This window comes from Dermacentor variabilis, chromosome 7 (genome assembly GCF_050947875.1).
Source record: "Dermacentor variabilis isolate Ectoservices chromosome 7, ASM5094787v1, whole genome shotgun sequence".
NCBI classification, from domain to species: domain Eukaryota; kingdom Metazoa; phylum Arthropoda; class Arachnida; order Ixodida; family Ixodidae; genus Dermacentor; species Dermacentor variabilis.
In genome coordinates, this window is record NC_134574.1 from 121,780,480 (window position 1) to 121,794,921 (window position 14,442).

The 14,442-nt window shown below is 43.8% G+C and overlaps 1 protein-coding gene across 1 annotated transcript in view; it reads right to left on the bottom strand.

Moving 5' to 3' along the window:
* Nucleotides 1-254: 254 nt before the first annotated feature.
* Nucleotides 255-14,442, bottom strand: part of LOC142587094 (uncharacterized) — a 57,412-nt gene continuing 43,224 nt past the window's right edge. Inside the window, exons 8-9 of the mRNA XM_075697980.1 lie at nt 10,058-10,156; nt 255-384 (exon numbers count right to left, since the gene is read on the bottom strand). Coding sequence (XP_075554095.1) covers nt 326-384; nt 10,058-10,156 — 158 coding nt within the window. The 3' untranslated portion in view covers nt 255-325. The remainder of the gene's footprint in view (nt 385-10,057; nt 10,157-14,442) is intronic.

Here is a 14,442-nt window from a genome sequence, read left to right on the forward strand (position 1 = left end):
TTATAAATCAGTTAATTTCTATCACTTAATTTCTGTGAGAGTTCCAGTTTGGAAATACTAATTCAAGAATGTTCAGCCACAAAACAACTTAGTGCAACATTGGGCTGGGTGTTTGTGCCTACAAATTTACACCGAATACCTACGAATGTATACAGTCAAATAGAGAAAAATTATTTGCCATCTTTTTTTTTGTGATCCAGCTTCCAGCGTTATTTGCATGGTAGGCAACGCCCATATTAGAAGGATATGTGCGATGCTTGGTAACGTATTTATTTACTGCTCAAACAAGCAAATTTTTTACACCCATGCGTAGATTAGTTGACGGCTAACCGGTGATGGGCTGGCATGGCTTCGATGGTGGTGCCTTGAAAGGTGGGTCAGCCACTGCAACAGCAAGGGATACACATATATGATCGGAAAGGAGGTGAAGGAAAATAAAGGCTGTTGTAGAAGCTGTTCTCTGCGGTCAGGTACCGAATAAAATGACTGAGTGTATGCAGCAGTGCATGCAAGATGCAGCACTTTCAAGGCCTCCAGGCTCACTATGCTTAGATGATGGACATTCTACAATTTTCGCTAAGCTGCACTCCGCGTATTTAGTTTGTTAAAAGCCGTCCGTACTCATTTCAGTGTATTGCTCACTGTGGGTAATCTAATAACAAATTTTATTTTGTCATATATATAGACACCGCTATTTCTCTTTTGAAAGAAAGCTAATTAAAAATCATGGTGATTCATTAGAAAGCCGTTTTGGTTGGTTAGTGCACTGTGGGGAATTCAATGACCGAGCGTACACCAACTCGTTCTGCCGGAAAATATAGGCCCCCCACGGAAAGAAGATAACACTGCATCCTGCTTTTGAACCCCTTACGTCATAAGTAGCGTACGAGAGCCGTGTATTTCCATGCAATTCGTTGCGTTTCTTGCTTCGATATACCGTTCTATACACTCAGGGCTACATATCTGTTGGATACGTAGTGTGACAATAAAATTACATTGTTTGAGTGAAATCTGCAGTGGATGCAACAGACCAAGCTACAGTTTTTATTGAAATGAGGTCTGTTTACTCCCTCAAATGCTTAACTGTGAACTGCTCTCTGGAATCCCTCGCTCCCCTCTCCCTGTTCTGGTGCAGTCCATAAAGTACCTATTCACAGCATGTCGAACTCATAAGATATATATTCTATGTTTATGTAGGATTTGGCAAAAAACGTTACTGTGACATTTCATTTTGTAAACGCTGGTGAAGCGCAAGCATAAAGCATATGAGTGCTATAGCGGACACGATGCTGCCGGTCCTCGGCGCGCCTAAATGCCTAGACGGTCCACATCGCAGATCACATTGTAGACATGGCAGCCGCCGCAATATAACACCCCTTCGTAAAGATTCCCTTACTAACTAAATTCACCAGTATGGTGTCAGCGTGCACAGGCAAACATGAACACTTCGCACTCGATGACCGTGGACACTCGCTGTAAAAACGCTGCCGTTAGGAATCGCGGCAGCAGCAGCGAGCGAATTGACTTTCGTGCTGTTTATCATTTCAATGAAAGCTAAGCGATGAGGACACAGCGCACGCAAAACTAAGAGCTGTCTGGCCCACCTAGACTGTGCTCCCAAAGCGCATCACTTTCAAGATAAAGGCCACACGAACGCGCGCTACCGAAATACATCGCCGCCATCCTTCTCCGCCCTCGGTGCCATGCGCGCGACAGAATACGGCACGCTTCTACCCTTACGTACGTAAGATTGAGGTGCCATCATTGGCTTATCGCGGCATGCTTTCACTCGCACGCAGAGCGCATGGCGTGTGAGGAGGACATTATCAGTAGACGGACCCGATACGTCCGTACCGCATACAAAACCTGTAGCAACTGCCATAGGAGGTTCACCCGGCGTGCCTGTACCTACCTCCGTCCACCACCACGCATCGTTTCTCCTACCCCCCTTGGCTCAATATTACGTACATTTTTCTCTAGTTGTCGCTACTTTGCCGTGCGCCGGCGCTTTTTTCGTAGTTTCCCCAGAGCGCGATTTTTTTTCACCTTCAGATGCCTTACTTGTTCGCTTATTTTGCTGTTTCAAAGAGCCACCGTTGATGGCGCTGGCTTGCGAGTTACGCTTGTGCGTAATTAGTTCTACGGAATTGCAAAAGGTGGATGAGGTATAATGAAACAGAAAAATAGTCATCCACCCGAATGCAGCATGAAGCTAGAAAGGAAAACTATACGGCGTTTTCAGAAGTAACTGTTCACAGTCGTGGGGGAACTCGTCCTGTCCCAGGATTCGAACCCGTAACCCACGCCTTTCCGAGGTGGTCACTCACAGAATATGGCAAATTATTTCTGCGGAATCACGGAACCGCCGACGCAAAAATTGGGTGGAAACCTGATTCAATGTTTGAATAGCCCAGTCAATCACTTTTCTTTTTAGAAAAAGTTAAGTTTGCTTAATTTGAAACCAAATAGCATTGCGATATTGACTGATTTTTCTTGTACGATTAGCCGACAAAAGGCGAGGAGCGTACAGAAGTGAACAGAGTTCCGTTGGGTCGAAGCTAGTACAGTGAAAGTAGATAACTGGAGGAAGAGGCCGGTTCAAGCGTCTGCAATGGATCTGCTTCCATTAGCATACTTTAGGGTGGCCGTTCTAAAGTCGCGACAACGTACAACAGAAGCTTCAAATTGCCGCTCAAAGTTATCATCAGGGAAGAAGAGTCCGCTGAGTGATGTGATAAGCGTGCCCATAGGGCTTGACAACGTCATACCTCAACGTAAAAAACCATTTTGTACACAGAGAAATCCCGCCTCGCCAGCTTCGAGTAGACAGTACTAGAGCGAGTGGAGGGCCGTCATTTTTTTTATTTCTTTCAGAACGGGGCAGTCTTTGGCAATTCGAAAAGAGATTTCGTTTTGTTCAGCCTATTTATTAAGCCTTCTGTGTGGTAATTCTTTCAAGTGCCACATTTTCTTGTTGCTGCTGCCATGTAAGATAGTTCATTGGCCTTTGTGAAGCTGCTGAATGCCGCTTTTAGCCCAGGCATTCATCCAGGCGTTTCTCTTAAATCAAAGCGGATTCGAGGAGATTTGATATTTTAGCATCTTATAGCCTCACTTTGACGAGGTCAGTTCTCTCTGTTTGTGAGGTCGCTTAATATATACGTGGGCAGGACGCAGCATGAACGTTTGTTACCTACAGCAAGGGCTGAAGAGAAAAGAGTGCAGCATTGGGAAGAAATATGTTTTTCATGTTCATCCTGATCATGCATAATTAGTGTGTATACGTCATACCAGCGTATAAGTTTCAGAGGTTATCGTAATATCGTGTGACATAGACACAAAGTGGGTGTGGGTAAAAAAAAGACAAATTATAGAGGTCTAGGGGCAGAAACAGAATACAAACAAATTGATATAGCTTTGCCTTTTAGCGCGCCTGATTACGTAAAAACAAACACTATCCGCTGGAGGCGCTCATCGTGACAACTCTAACACAGCATCCTGCTGTTGCGGACTTTCCTAAACAATTTGTTTCGAACTGCTCCCAAGAAACAAGGAACTAGCTCAGTGTATTATTTAGAATTATGGGTGCACCCGTCTAGAGTTGTGCTACCAAGTGTGGCTAAGTCAGTGGAATGACACATCGACCTCAGATTTCACGCCGACAACGACTGCCTGCTCGACGTTCCAGACTTAGTGCTGTTACAAAAATGTTGAACGGCTCACTACAGCAACCGTGTTCGACATGAACGTATGCATTATTTTCTGCCGTCTTACAAAAGCTCAAAGATAAGGCCTTAGTACGAAGTAAGTCTTCGAATAACACGTTCGCACAATTGAGGAACTCCTTGAAGGCACAGTTTTTCGAAGAATGTAAAATCTAACATGCCGTTTCATGTACGCAGGCTTTACTTGCTTTTGTTTCGCACACACACACACACACACCTCTCTCTCTCTCTCTCTCTCTCTCTCTCTCTATATATATATATATATATATATATATATATATATATATATATATATATATATATATATATATATATATATATATATATCATCAGCCTGGTTACGCCCGTTGTAGGGCAAAGGCCTCTCTCATACTTCTCCAACTACCACGGTCATGTACCAGCTGTGGCCGTGTTGTCCCTGCAAACTTCTTAATCTCATCCGCCCACCTGACTTTCTGCCGCCCCCGGCTACGCTTCCCTTCCCTTGCAATTCAGTCCGTAACCCTTAATGTCAATCGGTTATCTTCCATCCTCATTACATGTCCTGCCCATGCCCATTTCTTTTTCTTGATTTCAACTACGATGTCATTAACTCGCGTTTGTTCCTTGACCCAATCTGCTCTTTTCTTATCCCTTAGCGTTACACCCATCATTCTTCTTTCCATACCTCATTGCGTCGTCCTCAATTTAAGTAGAACCCTTTTCGTAAACCTCCAGATTTCTGCCTCGTACGTGAGTGCAGGTAAGACACAGCTGTTATACAATTTTTTCTTGAGGGATAATGGCAACCTGCTGTACATGATCTGAGAGCGCCTGCCAAACGCAACCCAGCTCATTCATATTCTTCTGAATATTTCAGTCTCATGATCCGGATCCGCGGACACTACCTGTCCTAAGTACATGTATTCTCTTACTACATCCAGTGCCTCACTACCTATCGTAAATTTCTGTCCTCTTCCGAGACTGTTAAACATTACTTTAGTTTCCTGCAGATTAATTTTTAGACCCACACTTCTAGATTGCCTCTCCTGGTCAGTGTGCATGTATTGCAATTGGTCCTCTGAGTTACTAAGCAAGGCAATATCATCGGCGAATCGCAAGTTCGTAAGATATTCTCTATAAACTCTTATACCGAATTATTCCCAATCCAGATCTTTCAATAACTCCTGTAAACACGCTGTGAATAGCATTGGAGAGATTGTATCTCCCTGCCTGACACCTTTGTTTATTGGGAATTTACTGCTTTCTTTATGCAGGACTACGGTGGCTGTGGAGCCGCTGTAGATATCTTTCAGTACTTTTACATACGGCTTCTCTACACCCTGATTCCATAATGCCTCCATCAGTGCTGAGGTTTAGACTGAATCAAACGCTTTCTAATGATCAATGAAAGCTATTCTAATATGAATACGGTCCAAGAGAGCAGCAGGCAGCGCGTCCTAAGTATAGCAGCTCAGGCAATCTCGAGCTCGCGCCCCCCGGACGAGTGGCTATGTGTCTGCAGCGCCAGGCATTCCTCTTCCCTACACAATATATACGTGTTTATTATATTCCGCACATTTCTCTATCACCTGATTGATAGTGTGAATATGGTCTATTGTTGAGTGGCCTTTACGCAATCCTGCCTGGTCCTTTGGTTGACGGAAGTCTACGGTGTTCCTTATTCTATTTGCGATTACCTTACTAAATAGTTTGGAGGCAACGGACAGTAAGCTGATCGGTCTACAGTTTTTCAAGTCTTTGGCGTCCCCTTTCTTATGGATTAGGACTAGGTTAGCGTTCTTCCAAGATTCCGGTACGCACGAAGTCATGAGGCATTGCGTATACAGCGTGGCCAGTTTTTCTAGAACAATCTGCCCATCATCCTTCAACAAATCTGCTGTGAACTGATCCTCCCCAGCTGCCTTCCCCCTTTGCATAGCTTCCAAGGCTTTCTTTAATTCTTCCGGCTTTACTTGTGGGATTTCCAATTCCTTAGAGTATTCTCTCTTCAATCTTCAATTAACGTCGGGGGTGCCACTGGTACTGTATAAATATCTATAGAACTCCTCAGCAACTTGAACTGTCTCCTCTATATTAGTAATGATATTACTGGCTTTGGTCTCATAACACATATAGCAGATTCTTGCCTATTCCTAGTTTATTCTTCACTGCTTTTAGGCTTCCTCCGTTCCCGAGACCATCTTCAATTCTATTCATATTACACTTCCTTATGTCAGCTGTCTTACGCTTGTTAAGTTGGAAAGTTTTGCCAGTTCTATTCTAGGTGTACAGTTAGAGGCTTACATACATTGGCATTTCTTCATCAGATCTCTAGCCTTCTGCGATAGCTTACTGGCATCATGTCCAGCAGAGTTACCAGCGACTTCTATTGCACGCTCCTTAATGAAGCCCATAAGATTGTCGTTCATATCTTCAACACAAAGGTCCTCTTCCAGAGTTAAGGCCGAGTGCCTGTTCTGCAGCGCGATCCGGAATTCCTCTAGTTTCCCTCGTACGGCTAAGTCATTGTTCGGATTCTTATGTAACAGCTTCTCCCGTTTTCCCCTCAAGTCTAGGCTAATTCGAGTTCATATCATCCTGTGGCTACTGCAGCGCACCTTGCCGAGCCCGTCCACATCTTGCAATATGTCAGGGTTAGCACAGAGTATAAAGTCTATTTCATTTCTAGTCTCGCCATTCGGGCTCTTCCACGTACACTTTCACCTATCCCGCTTGCGGAAGAAGGTATTCATTATCGGCATATTATTCTGTTCGGCAAACTCTACTAATAACTCTCCCCTTCTATTCGTAGAGCCTTTGCCATATTCCCCTACTGACTTGTCTCCAGCCGGCTTCTTGCCTACCATGGCAATGAATTCGGCCATCAGTACAGTGTATTTTGTTTCGACTTTACCCATCGCCGATTCCAAGTCTTCATAGAAGCTTTCGACTTCCTGGTCATCATGACTGGATGTAGGGGCGTAGACCTGTACGACCTTCAATTTGTGCCTCTTATTCAGCTTCACAAGACCTGCCACCCTCTCGTTAATGCTATAGAATTCCCGTATGTTACCAGCTATGTCCTTATTAATCAGGAACCTGACTCCTAGTTCTCCTCTCTCCGTTAAGCCCCGGTAGCACAGGATGTGCCCACTTTTCAGCACTGTACATAGTGCTCTTGTCCTCCTAACTTCACTGAGCCCTATTATATGCCATGTACTGCCCCCTAATTCCCCCAATAGCACTGCTAGACGCGCCTCACTAGATGGCGTTCTAGCGTTCAACGTTGCCAGGTTCAGATTCCTCTGTCGGCCTATGCATGTATATATATATATATATATATATATATATATATATATATATATATATATATATATATATATATATATATATATATACATATATATATATATATATATATATGTATATGTATATATATATATATAAGTTAGCTGGGCGTCCCAGCTAACTTTGGCCAGGGTAGAAAAATATGCGAATGCCGCTAGCAGGACCTAATTACATAATCTGATTTAATTATTAGTTCAGCTTCTCAAGCTTTATATTTGCATGAAAAATGTGACTGAGAATATTGTAGAGCGACATGAAAAACTCCCTGTAAAGCTCACTGTTGCTCAATACGTGCTACGTAAAGGTGTTTTCCCGAGTGTGACAGAAGCCCGAAAATGCATGCAAGACTAGCGCGCGACTGGTCGTTCGAGGCATTTTGCCTGTGTTTGCGGCCTTCATTAACGGACACACGCTATATATATATATATATATATATATATATATATATATATATATATATATATATATATATACATATATACACATATATATGTAAACGAGAAGAAAGGGGTTAACCGAGGGGCCCAATTTTTATGTCCGATCAGAAGAAGCCAACAAACACTGACACCAAGGACAACATATGGGAAATTACTTGTGCTTAATAAAAATTACTTGGCTTGATTTATAAAAATTGGGCCCCTCGGTTAACCCCCTTTCTTCTCGTTTATCACGTAACGAGGGTCTCGAATCCGGGAACATTGATGCCTTCAGGTCGCATATGTGGGTTTATTGACCAGTCGCCTTCACCCTAAAAGATCACGTTCTCGTGACGCCTGCGGCAAAAAAGACGTTCCACGTCCGCCACCAAGGTCTGTGAGTGGTGACGCTGGCTAACGCTCCCAGGGTTCTACTAGGACACATAAACACTCAAGAAAGTGCATGGGAAAACGACGCCGCGGTAGCTCAATTGGTAGAGCATCGCACGCGAAATGCGAAGGTTGTGGGTTCGGTTCCCACTTGCGGCAACTTGTTTTTTCATCCCCTTTAATTTCCATTAATTCATTGTTTCATAACTTCATTTCTTAAGCACAAGTAATTTCCCCTATGTTGTCCTTGGTGTCAGTGTTTGGTGGCTTCTTATGATATATATATATATATATATATATATATATATATATATAGATATATATATATATATATATGCTACCCCATTGCTTGTCAGAAGTAATGCGCAGAAATAAAACAAATGCATGGGACAATGATTGAAGCCCTTGCGTTGTATGGCATTTATTTCATCGCTTCACAAAAGGCTCACAGGGAATAAATTTCAACGTGTGTTTTGTGTACATATTTTTATGACGATCAAAAATGCGTTCTGATATACCGGACGGGTAAAACAGGCCAAGACACTAACTCAGTAAAACAAATAAAAAATATCTCAGAAGAACTTCTGCCCATATTGCCCAAAAGACGCTTCAGACACTCAGCATGTCGGATGCATGGACCACTGTCAGGTAACTAGCGTCCGTGTTCTGTTACACTGCGAGTGTCTCTCATGTTTGTTTTATGATAACATCGAAAGCATGTGCATAATCTTTCGTGTGCGTAGCGTATAAATCACGAATATAGTCGAGGAGCACAAAACAGTAAAGCATAGTTGTTACCACATATCAAACATAATTTTTATGAACATAGTGGCATACTTCATATATATTGCGGAGAATGAAAAGTACACACCCTAAAAGTATTGACTGCAATGGGATACGCTTAATAATCTGTAATCCGAATGCAGAATAATATAGACACATAAACACACGGGATGATCAAATTACCAAGTAATTCTCTAACAAGTAAAGTGGCCGTCGTATAAGGACAAGAATTGAATTTTGCTATGTTAGGTTCATTAAGAAAATGAGGAGCGGTTCGATCTGAGAACGCAAACAGACAAACAAATTGGCTTCGTCCAAGATTAGGCACGCTAATAATGTTTGTTTCACTGTCGTTAAAGCGACAGTCGTGTTAAAATAAAATGGGATGTTCACAAACGGCTTCATTTGGTTTTTTAGGCTATTTTTTATTTCCAAAAATAAATACTTGGTCACCTAGTGATCTAGGGGTCTCACCCGACTGCTCATATCCGCAAGTATATGTGTTCACTTGTTCTAGGTTGCTCTCAAAGAACTTCAAAGAACTATAGTGTACGCCTTCGCAAGAACAAAACAGCAATCTTGCAAGTAAGCCAGACTGTTATAGTCAATAATGCCTTGAAGAGCTTTATTCTCCGGGTTTACTAGCTGCCTTCAGAAGTTAACTGGTCAAGGCCAGTGTAGCCGATAACCACGAAAACAGTAGGAAATGGCACTTGGCGACCTTAACAGGAAAACTAATTGAACGTGATAGATAGAATTTTTGTGCCTAATATTTCAAGCTTATTGTATTTGAGGCATATATAATGGCTTACTACTACAATGAAAGTTTATTATGTTGCCAATGTTCTCGAATTATCTGTGTTTGTCCGTCATCACTCCTTAAAATAAAATTACCCTAGTTTCAGTGTGAGCCATCTTTCTGGAATTGCAAATACAAAAATACAAATATTTAAAAATGTTGTGAAGAGTAAGTGTTGCCTAGAAGTGTTCCATGTCTTTTATTTATTGATACCGGCAGCCCATGACGAGGCAATACAGCAGTGGATGTAACATACATAAACAGATAAGTGCATTAGTGCGATTGAACAATGCACTAAAAAGAAGAAAAAAAATAAAATAAAGTAGCACTGCTGATATGAAACACATTACCTATATAATAACACAGCACATTTTGACTTATTATATCACAATATAAGTACGGAACATCGGGGTGCATCAGGGTACATAAGGCAATGTATTGCTTCCAAGAATGCATTACCTGATTTTCTTTGACAATTTATTTAGACAGTAAGAACATTCGTTTAGACATTTTAAAGTCATACAAGAGGCAGCCTTTAAGCTTTGCTGCAATTTCCATGGCAAGAAGATTAAGCTAGCACTGCCGTCATTAGGAAAAAAGAAATCCGTACTTACCACACTTGCATATGCACGCTGTGCCTTCCATGGCGCACGTGTGCATGCAAACATAAACTCCGAAAGGACTATTATTGCCACAACTCATCCAGCTTGTTGCTGTAACGAAATGTACGTCTATCAAAAAGCTGAACTCTTGGTTATCTGAATTCTTTACGGCTCACTTTTCTTCTTTTCATGGGGCTTTATTTGCCAAAACCACTTTCTCATTTTGAGGCATGCAGTAGTGGATGACTCCGGAAAATTGGACCACTTGATGTTCTTTAACGTGCACCTAAATCTGAGTGCACGGGTGTTCTCGCATTTCGCCCCCATCGAAATGTGGCCGCTGTGGCCGAGATTCAATCCCGTGACCTCGTGCTCAGCAGTCCAACACCATAGCCACTGAGCAAACACGGCAGGTATTTATGGCTCACGAAAGCCTGCGGCACTCAGGGATAATAATTTAGTCTTGCGCAGGGTCCAGCAGCAAACCTTACCAATGTTTTCGAATATTCTAAACTACTAAAAACTACTAACGGAAAACATGAACAAATGCATCTTTGTTTGTTACTGTATGAAGCATTCATGCTAATGTTTAGTATTTCGCTTTATTTGATAAATAGAAAAAATAAAATCCCGACGTCGCAAGGTCGTTTTTAAAAAGAATTTTCTAAAAGGGGAAGTTCTTAAATCTTCTAGGAAACATATCATGCAGAAGGTTCGCACTTCCTACTTTTTACGTAGCAAACTTTAGGGCATACTATAGGATGTCCGCGAAGTATGAATGAAAAGCGAATGTCATACCCACTTGCGCATTGCGAATGTCGTGGACTCAAATGGGTGGCGTATGAAACAACCAGGTATTTAGCATAGTGTGCAGGCCCACTTGCTTATCATTGTCTTGAATAACGGTAAAAAGTGCGCACTAAATACGAAGGATAAAGGCACACACGCATGCACACGCGCTCTACTGCAATGTATTATTGCGATCATGTTGATACTTTAAACACAACTGAAAACGTATTCTGCGCGAATCAGCGAACGAAACAAAAAGAATACAAACCGTTTTGACAACCCATCCCCCTATCCTGTGTGTGCGTGCGTGTGTGGGAGGGGGATCACTGCTGGAGTAAATTGCGCGTTGAACGATTGCATGGCTACATCCCGTGTTATGCATTTAAGGCTGTATTCTTCAGTGTTTATGAAGCAACATGAGTAAAGTAATTACATGCCACAAACAGTCTGCATTTTCTAAATGGCGACTGCAGAATAAAAGCTGAAGGATGTAGTGCTTCTGCTTATGCTCCCACACGTCATCTTTCTCTAACTCGGCAACAGAACCGCTCGCAGCAGAACATTGTTCTCGGGCCACCTTCACTGCTCTCTGGGCTACACCTAGTAGTTTCTATTCAAATATTTGGAATATTTGGAAGCCCTACGTTTCTACGTGGCTCCACATACAGCAGCTGTCTTGACTTTGCTTTTGTCTCACGACGCCTTGTCAGACGTGTTGGGTGGTTTGCGGACATAGAGACGCACGGGCGTGACCATGTCTCCACGTACGTCAAGATCAGAGGATTGTCCCCTTCCAAAATACGAGATACGATCGAAAGTGAGGACTGGTCTCAATTTAAGTCTCTGGTGGAAGGTTACTGCGACGGCAATCCATCTTTCGACTTGGAAGAGGCAATCAAGAGCGCAGAAGAAGACACTATGCGCACTCTGACATGCACTTCGAAACTCACGCAATTTGATGTGGAACTAGAACAACTTCAAGTAATCTGATGACGTGCTGAGCAAAGATACCTACGTACGAAGACAATGGACGATCTACGGACTGCCAGACGCACACAAAAGAAGATCCAGCGCCGCTTAGACAAGCTCGACTCGCAACGTTGGACTGCCTTCCACGCAAGCCTTGATCGCAACTACGCAGAACGGTGCGGGGTATCCGGACACTCCCCGTACACCCGTTCGCATTCAAGGCTCTTGCCCTCTCTCAAAAGAGAGCGGAGATTGACGTGGCAGAGGATTTTTGCGCCAGATTATCCGGCCAACTCACAGCTCCCAACATTCCAACGCCTTCGAGTCCGCCACCAGGTTATCACCGTATGAGTCTACCATTCTCAATTCATGATCTCAAGGCAGCATTCGCTTTGTGTGGCGGGGCATCAGCGCCAGGACCTGAGGAAATTTCCTACCGAGCTCTGTGTCATCTGGATGAGCGAGCGAGAGGTGCTCTGCTTGAGCTGTACAATAAATCTTGGAGAGATGGTGCACTACTAACAAGCTGGAAGACAAGTCGCCTTGTTCCATTGCTGAAGCCTGGCAAGTCGCCGTTGGAACTCTCGTCATATCGCCCGATCGCTTTGGCAAGATGCGTGGGCAAAGTAATGGAGAGGATAGCCCTAGGACGCCTGGATTGGTACTTGGAGTTCCACAACACCTACCCGGATGCCATGACGGGCTTTCGACGTGGTCGATCATCGATTGATTACTTCGCCGACCTGGTCACCTACATTCAGCATGAGGAATGCCGTAAGCGTCTCTGCGCTTCTTTGTTCATCGACGTCAAAGGAACATATGACATTGTTACGCATGAAGCCATCCTCTCTGCTCTCGCAGACGTAGGATTGGGTGGTCGGATGTTTCGATGGATACGCAGCTATCTCTGCATGCGATCCTATTTTGCAAGCATCGAAGAAGGCCATACTTCTCTACATAATAGCTGCCGCGGCGTCCCCCAAGGCGGTGTACTTAGCCCTGTGTTATTTATTCTAACTCTAATTGCTCTCCATGAGAACGTGCCGAGTACAGTCACGTTATCAATGTACGCAGATGACATCTTTATATATATGTCTGCAGTAACACGCGTACAGGTACGAGCGAGAATTAAGAGCCGCCACCCAAACTGCTATCTACCTCCGTAATCGAGGCCTGGAAATTTCCTCCGAGAAATGCGCACTAGTGCCATTTACGCGCAAACCCATGACTAACTACGGCGCAATGATAAATGGCCAAATAATACCACATGTCCGATCGCACAAGTTTCTAGGCGTCATAATCCACAGGGACTTATCATGGAGCCCTCATGCATAATACGTGAAAAACGGTTGACAGGCATCTGCCAGCCGTTGAAGTTTTTCACGGGCAAGACTTGGGGAATGTCGACAAGTGCCATCTTACAACTGTACAGGGTGTTTTTTCTAGGATTTCTGCGATAGAGCATGCCATCAATAACCAACACAGGTAAAACGAATCTACGTAGAATACAAAGTGTTCAAGCTCAAGCGCTCCGGATCTGTCTAGGCCTGCCTCAGAGTGCATTAACAGCGGCTGCGATAGCAATGGCTAGAGACAACTTTGTGAAGATTCACATTGAAATTGAAGTGCTCAGGACCCATATAAGGCATCTAACCAGGTCTCCTCGTCACTACTTTGCCTCTCTACCCGCGGACAGACCTCGCACATCTTTCAGCCAAACAATTACCTTACATGATGAATCATTGCCAACTTCTTTCACTCCGGCTGCGAGACCTTCAGTTCCTCCATGGTGCCTCGCTCAGCCAAAAATCAATCTCACAGCACTGGCAATCACGAAAAAACTGATCTATCATCCCCAGCCCTTAAACAGCTCACGCTACTATTTCTGCACGAGAACTACCATGATTCTACACATGTCTACACTGATGGATCTGTCTTGCCAAACAGCTCCATGTGGCAATCGTGATACCAGCGACAGTCACAACAATCAAATTTAAGGCGACTCACGCGACAACGCCCACGGCAGCAGAGCTCGCAGCGATCTTTAGTGCCCTTCACTACATTGGCAATGAACAGCCACACAAGTGGACGATATTCTGTGATTCTAAGGCGGCACTACAGTCTCTACTGTCACCTTTACCACGCGGACCGCACGAACAGCAAATATTTCACATTACGGAGACGTTACACCATATAAGTGATGCGGGCCACAAAATAACTTTCCAATGGCTTCCAAGTCACTGCGAGATTATCGGCAATGAACGGGCCAATAAAGCTGCCCGTTAAGCCCATACTGAGGAGCACCACGTACCAATTCCACTTTCCAAAACTGACGCAGCACGGAAGCTCCGCCTGCTTGCTCGGCAGTACACCATGTCACAATGGAACGACCCCCTCTTAAGAAATACGCGACTGTACTCACTTGATCAAACATTAAGTCTTCGAGCGCAATCACAGCTTCGCCGTGGAGACGCCGCGCTTTTGCATCTACTGTGGTTGGGCGTTGTCTTTACGAAAGCCTATGCGTTCGGCATAGGGATCACCGACACCCCAACCAGTGACCCCTGCGGCCATGGAGAATCAATTGGCCATATTTTGTGCGCCTGCCCGCAGTACGGTCCACAGTGGGAGTGCCTTCG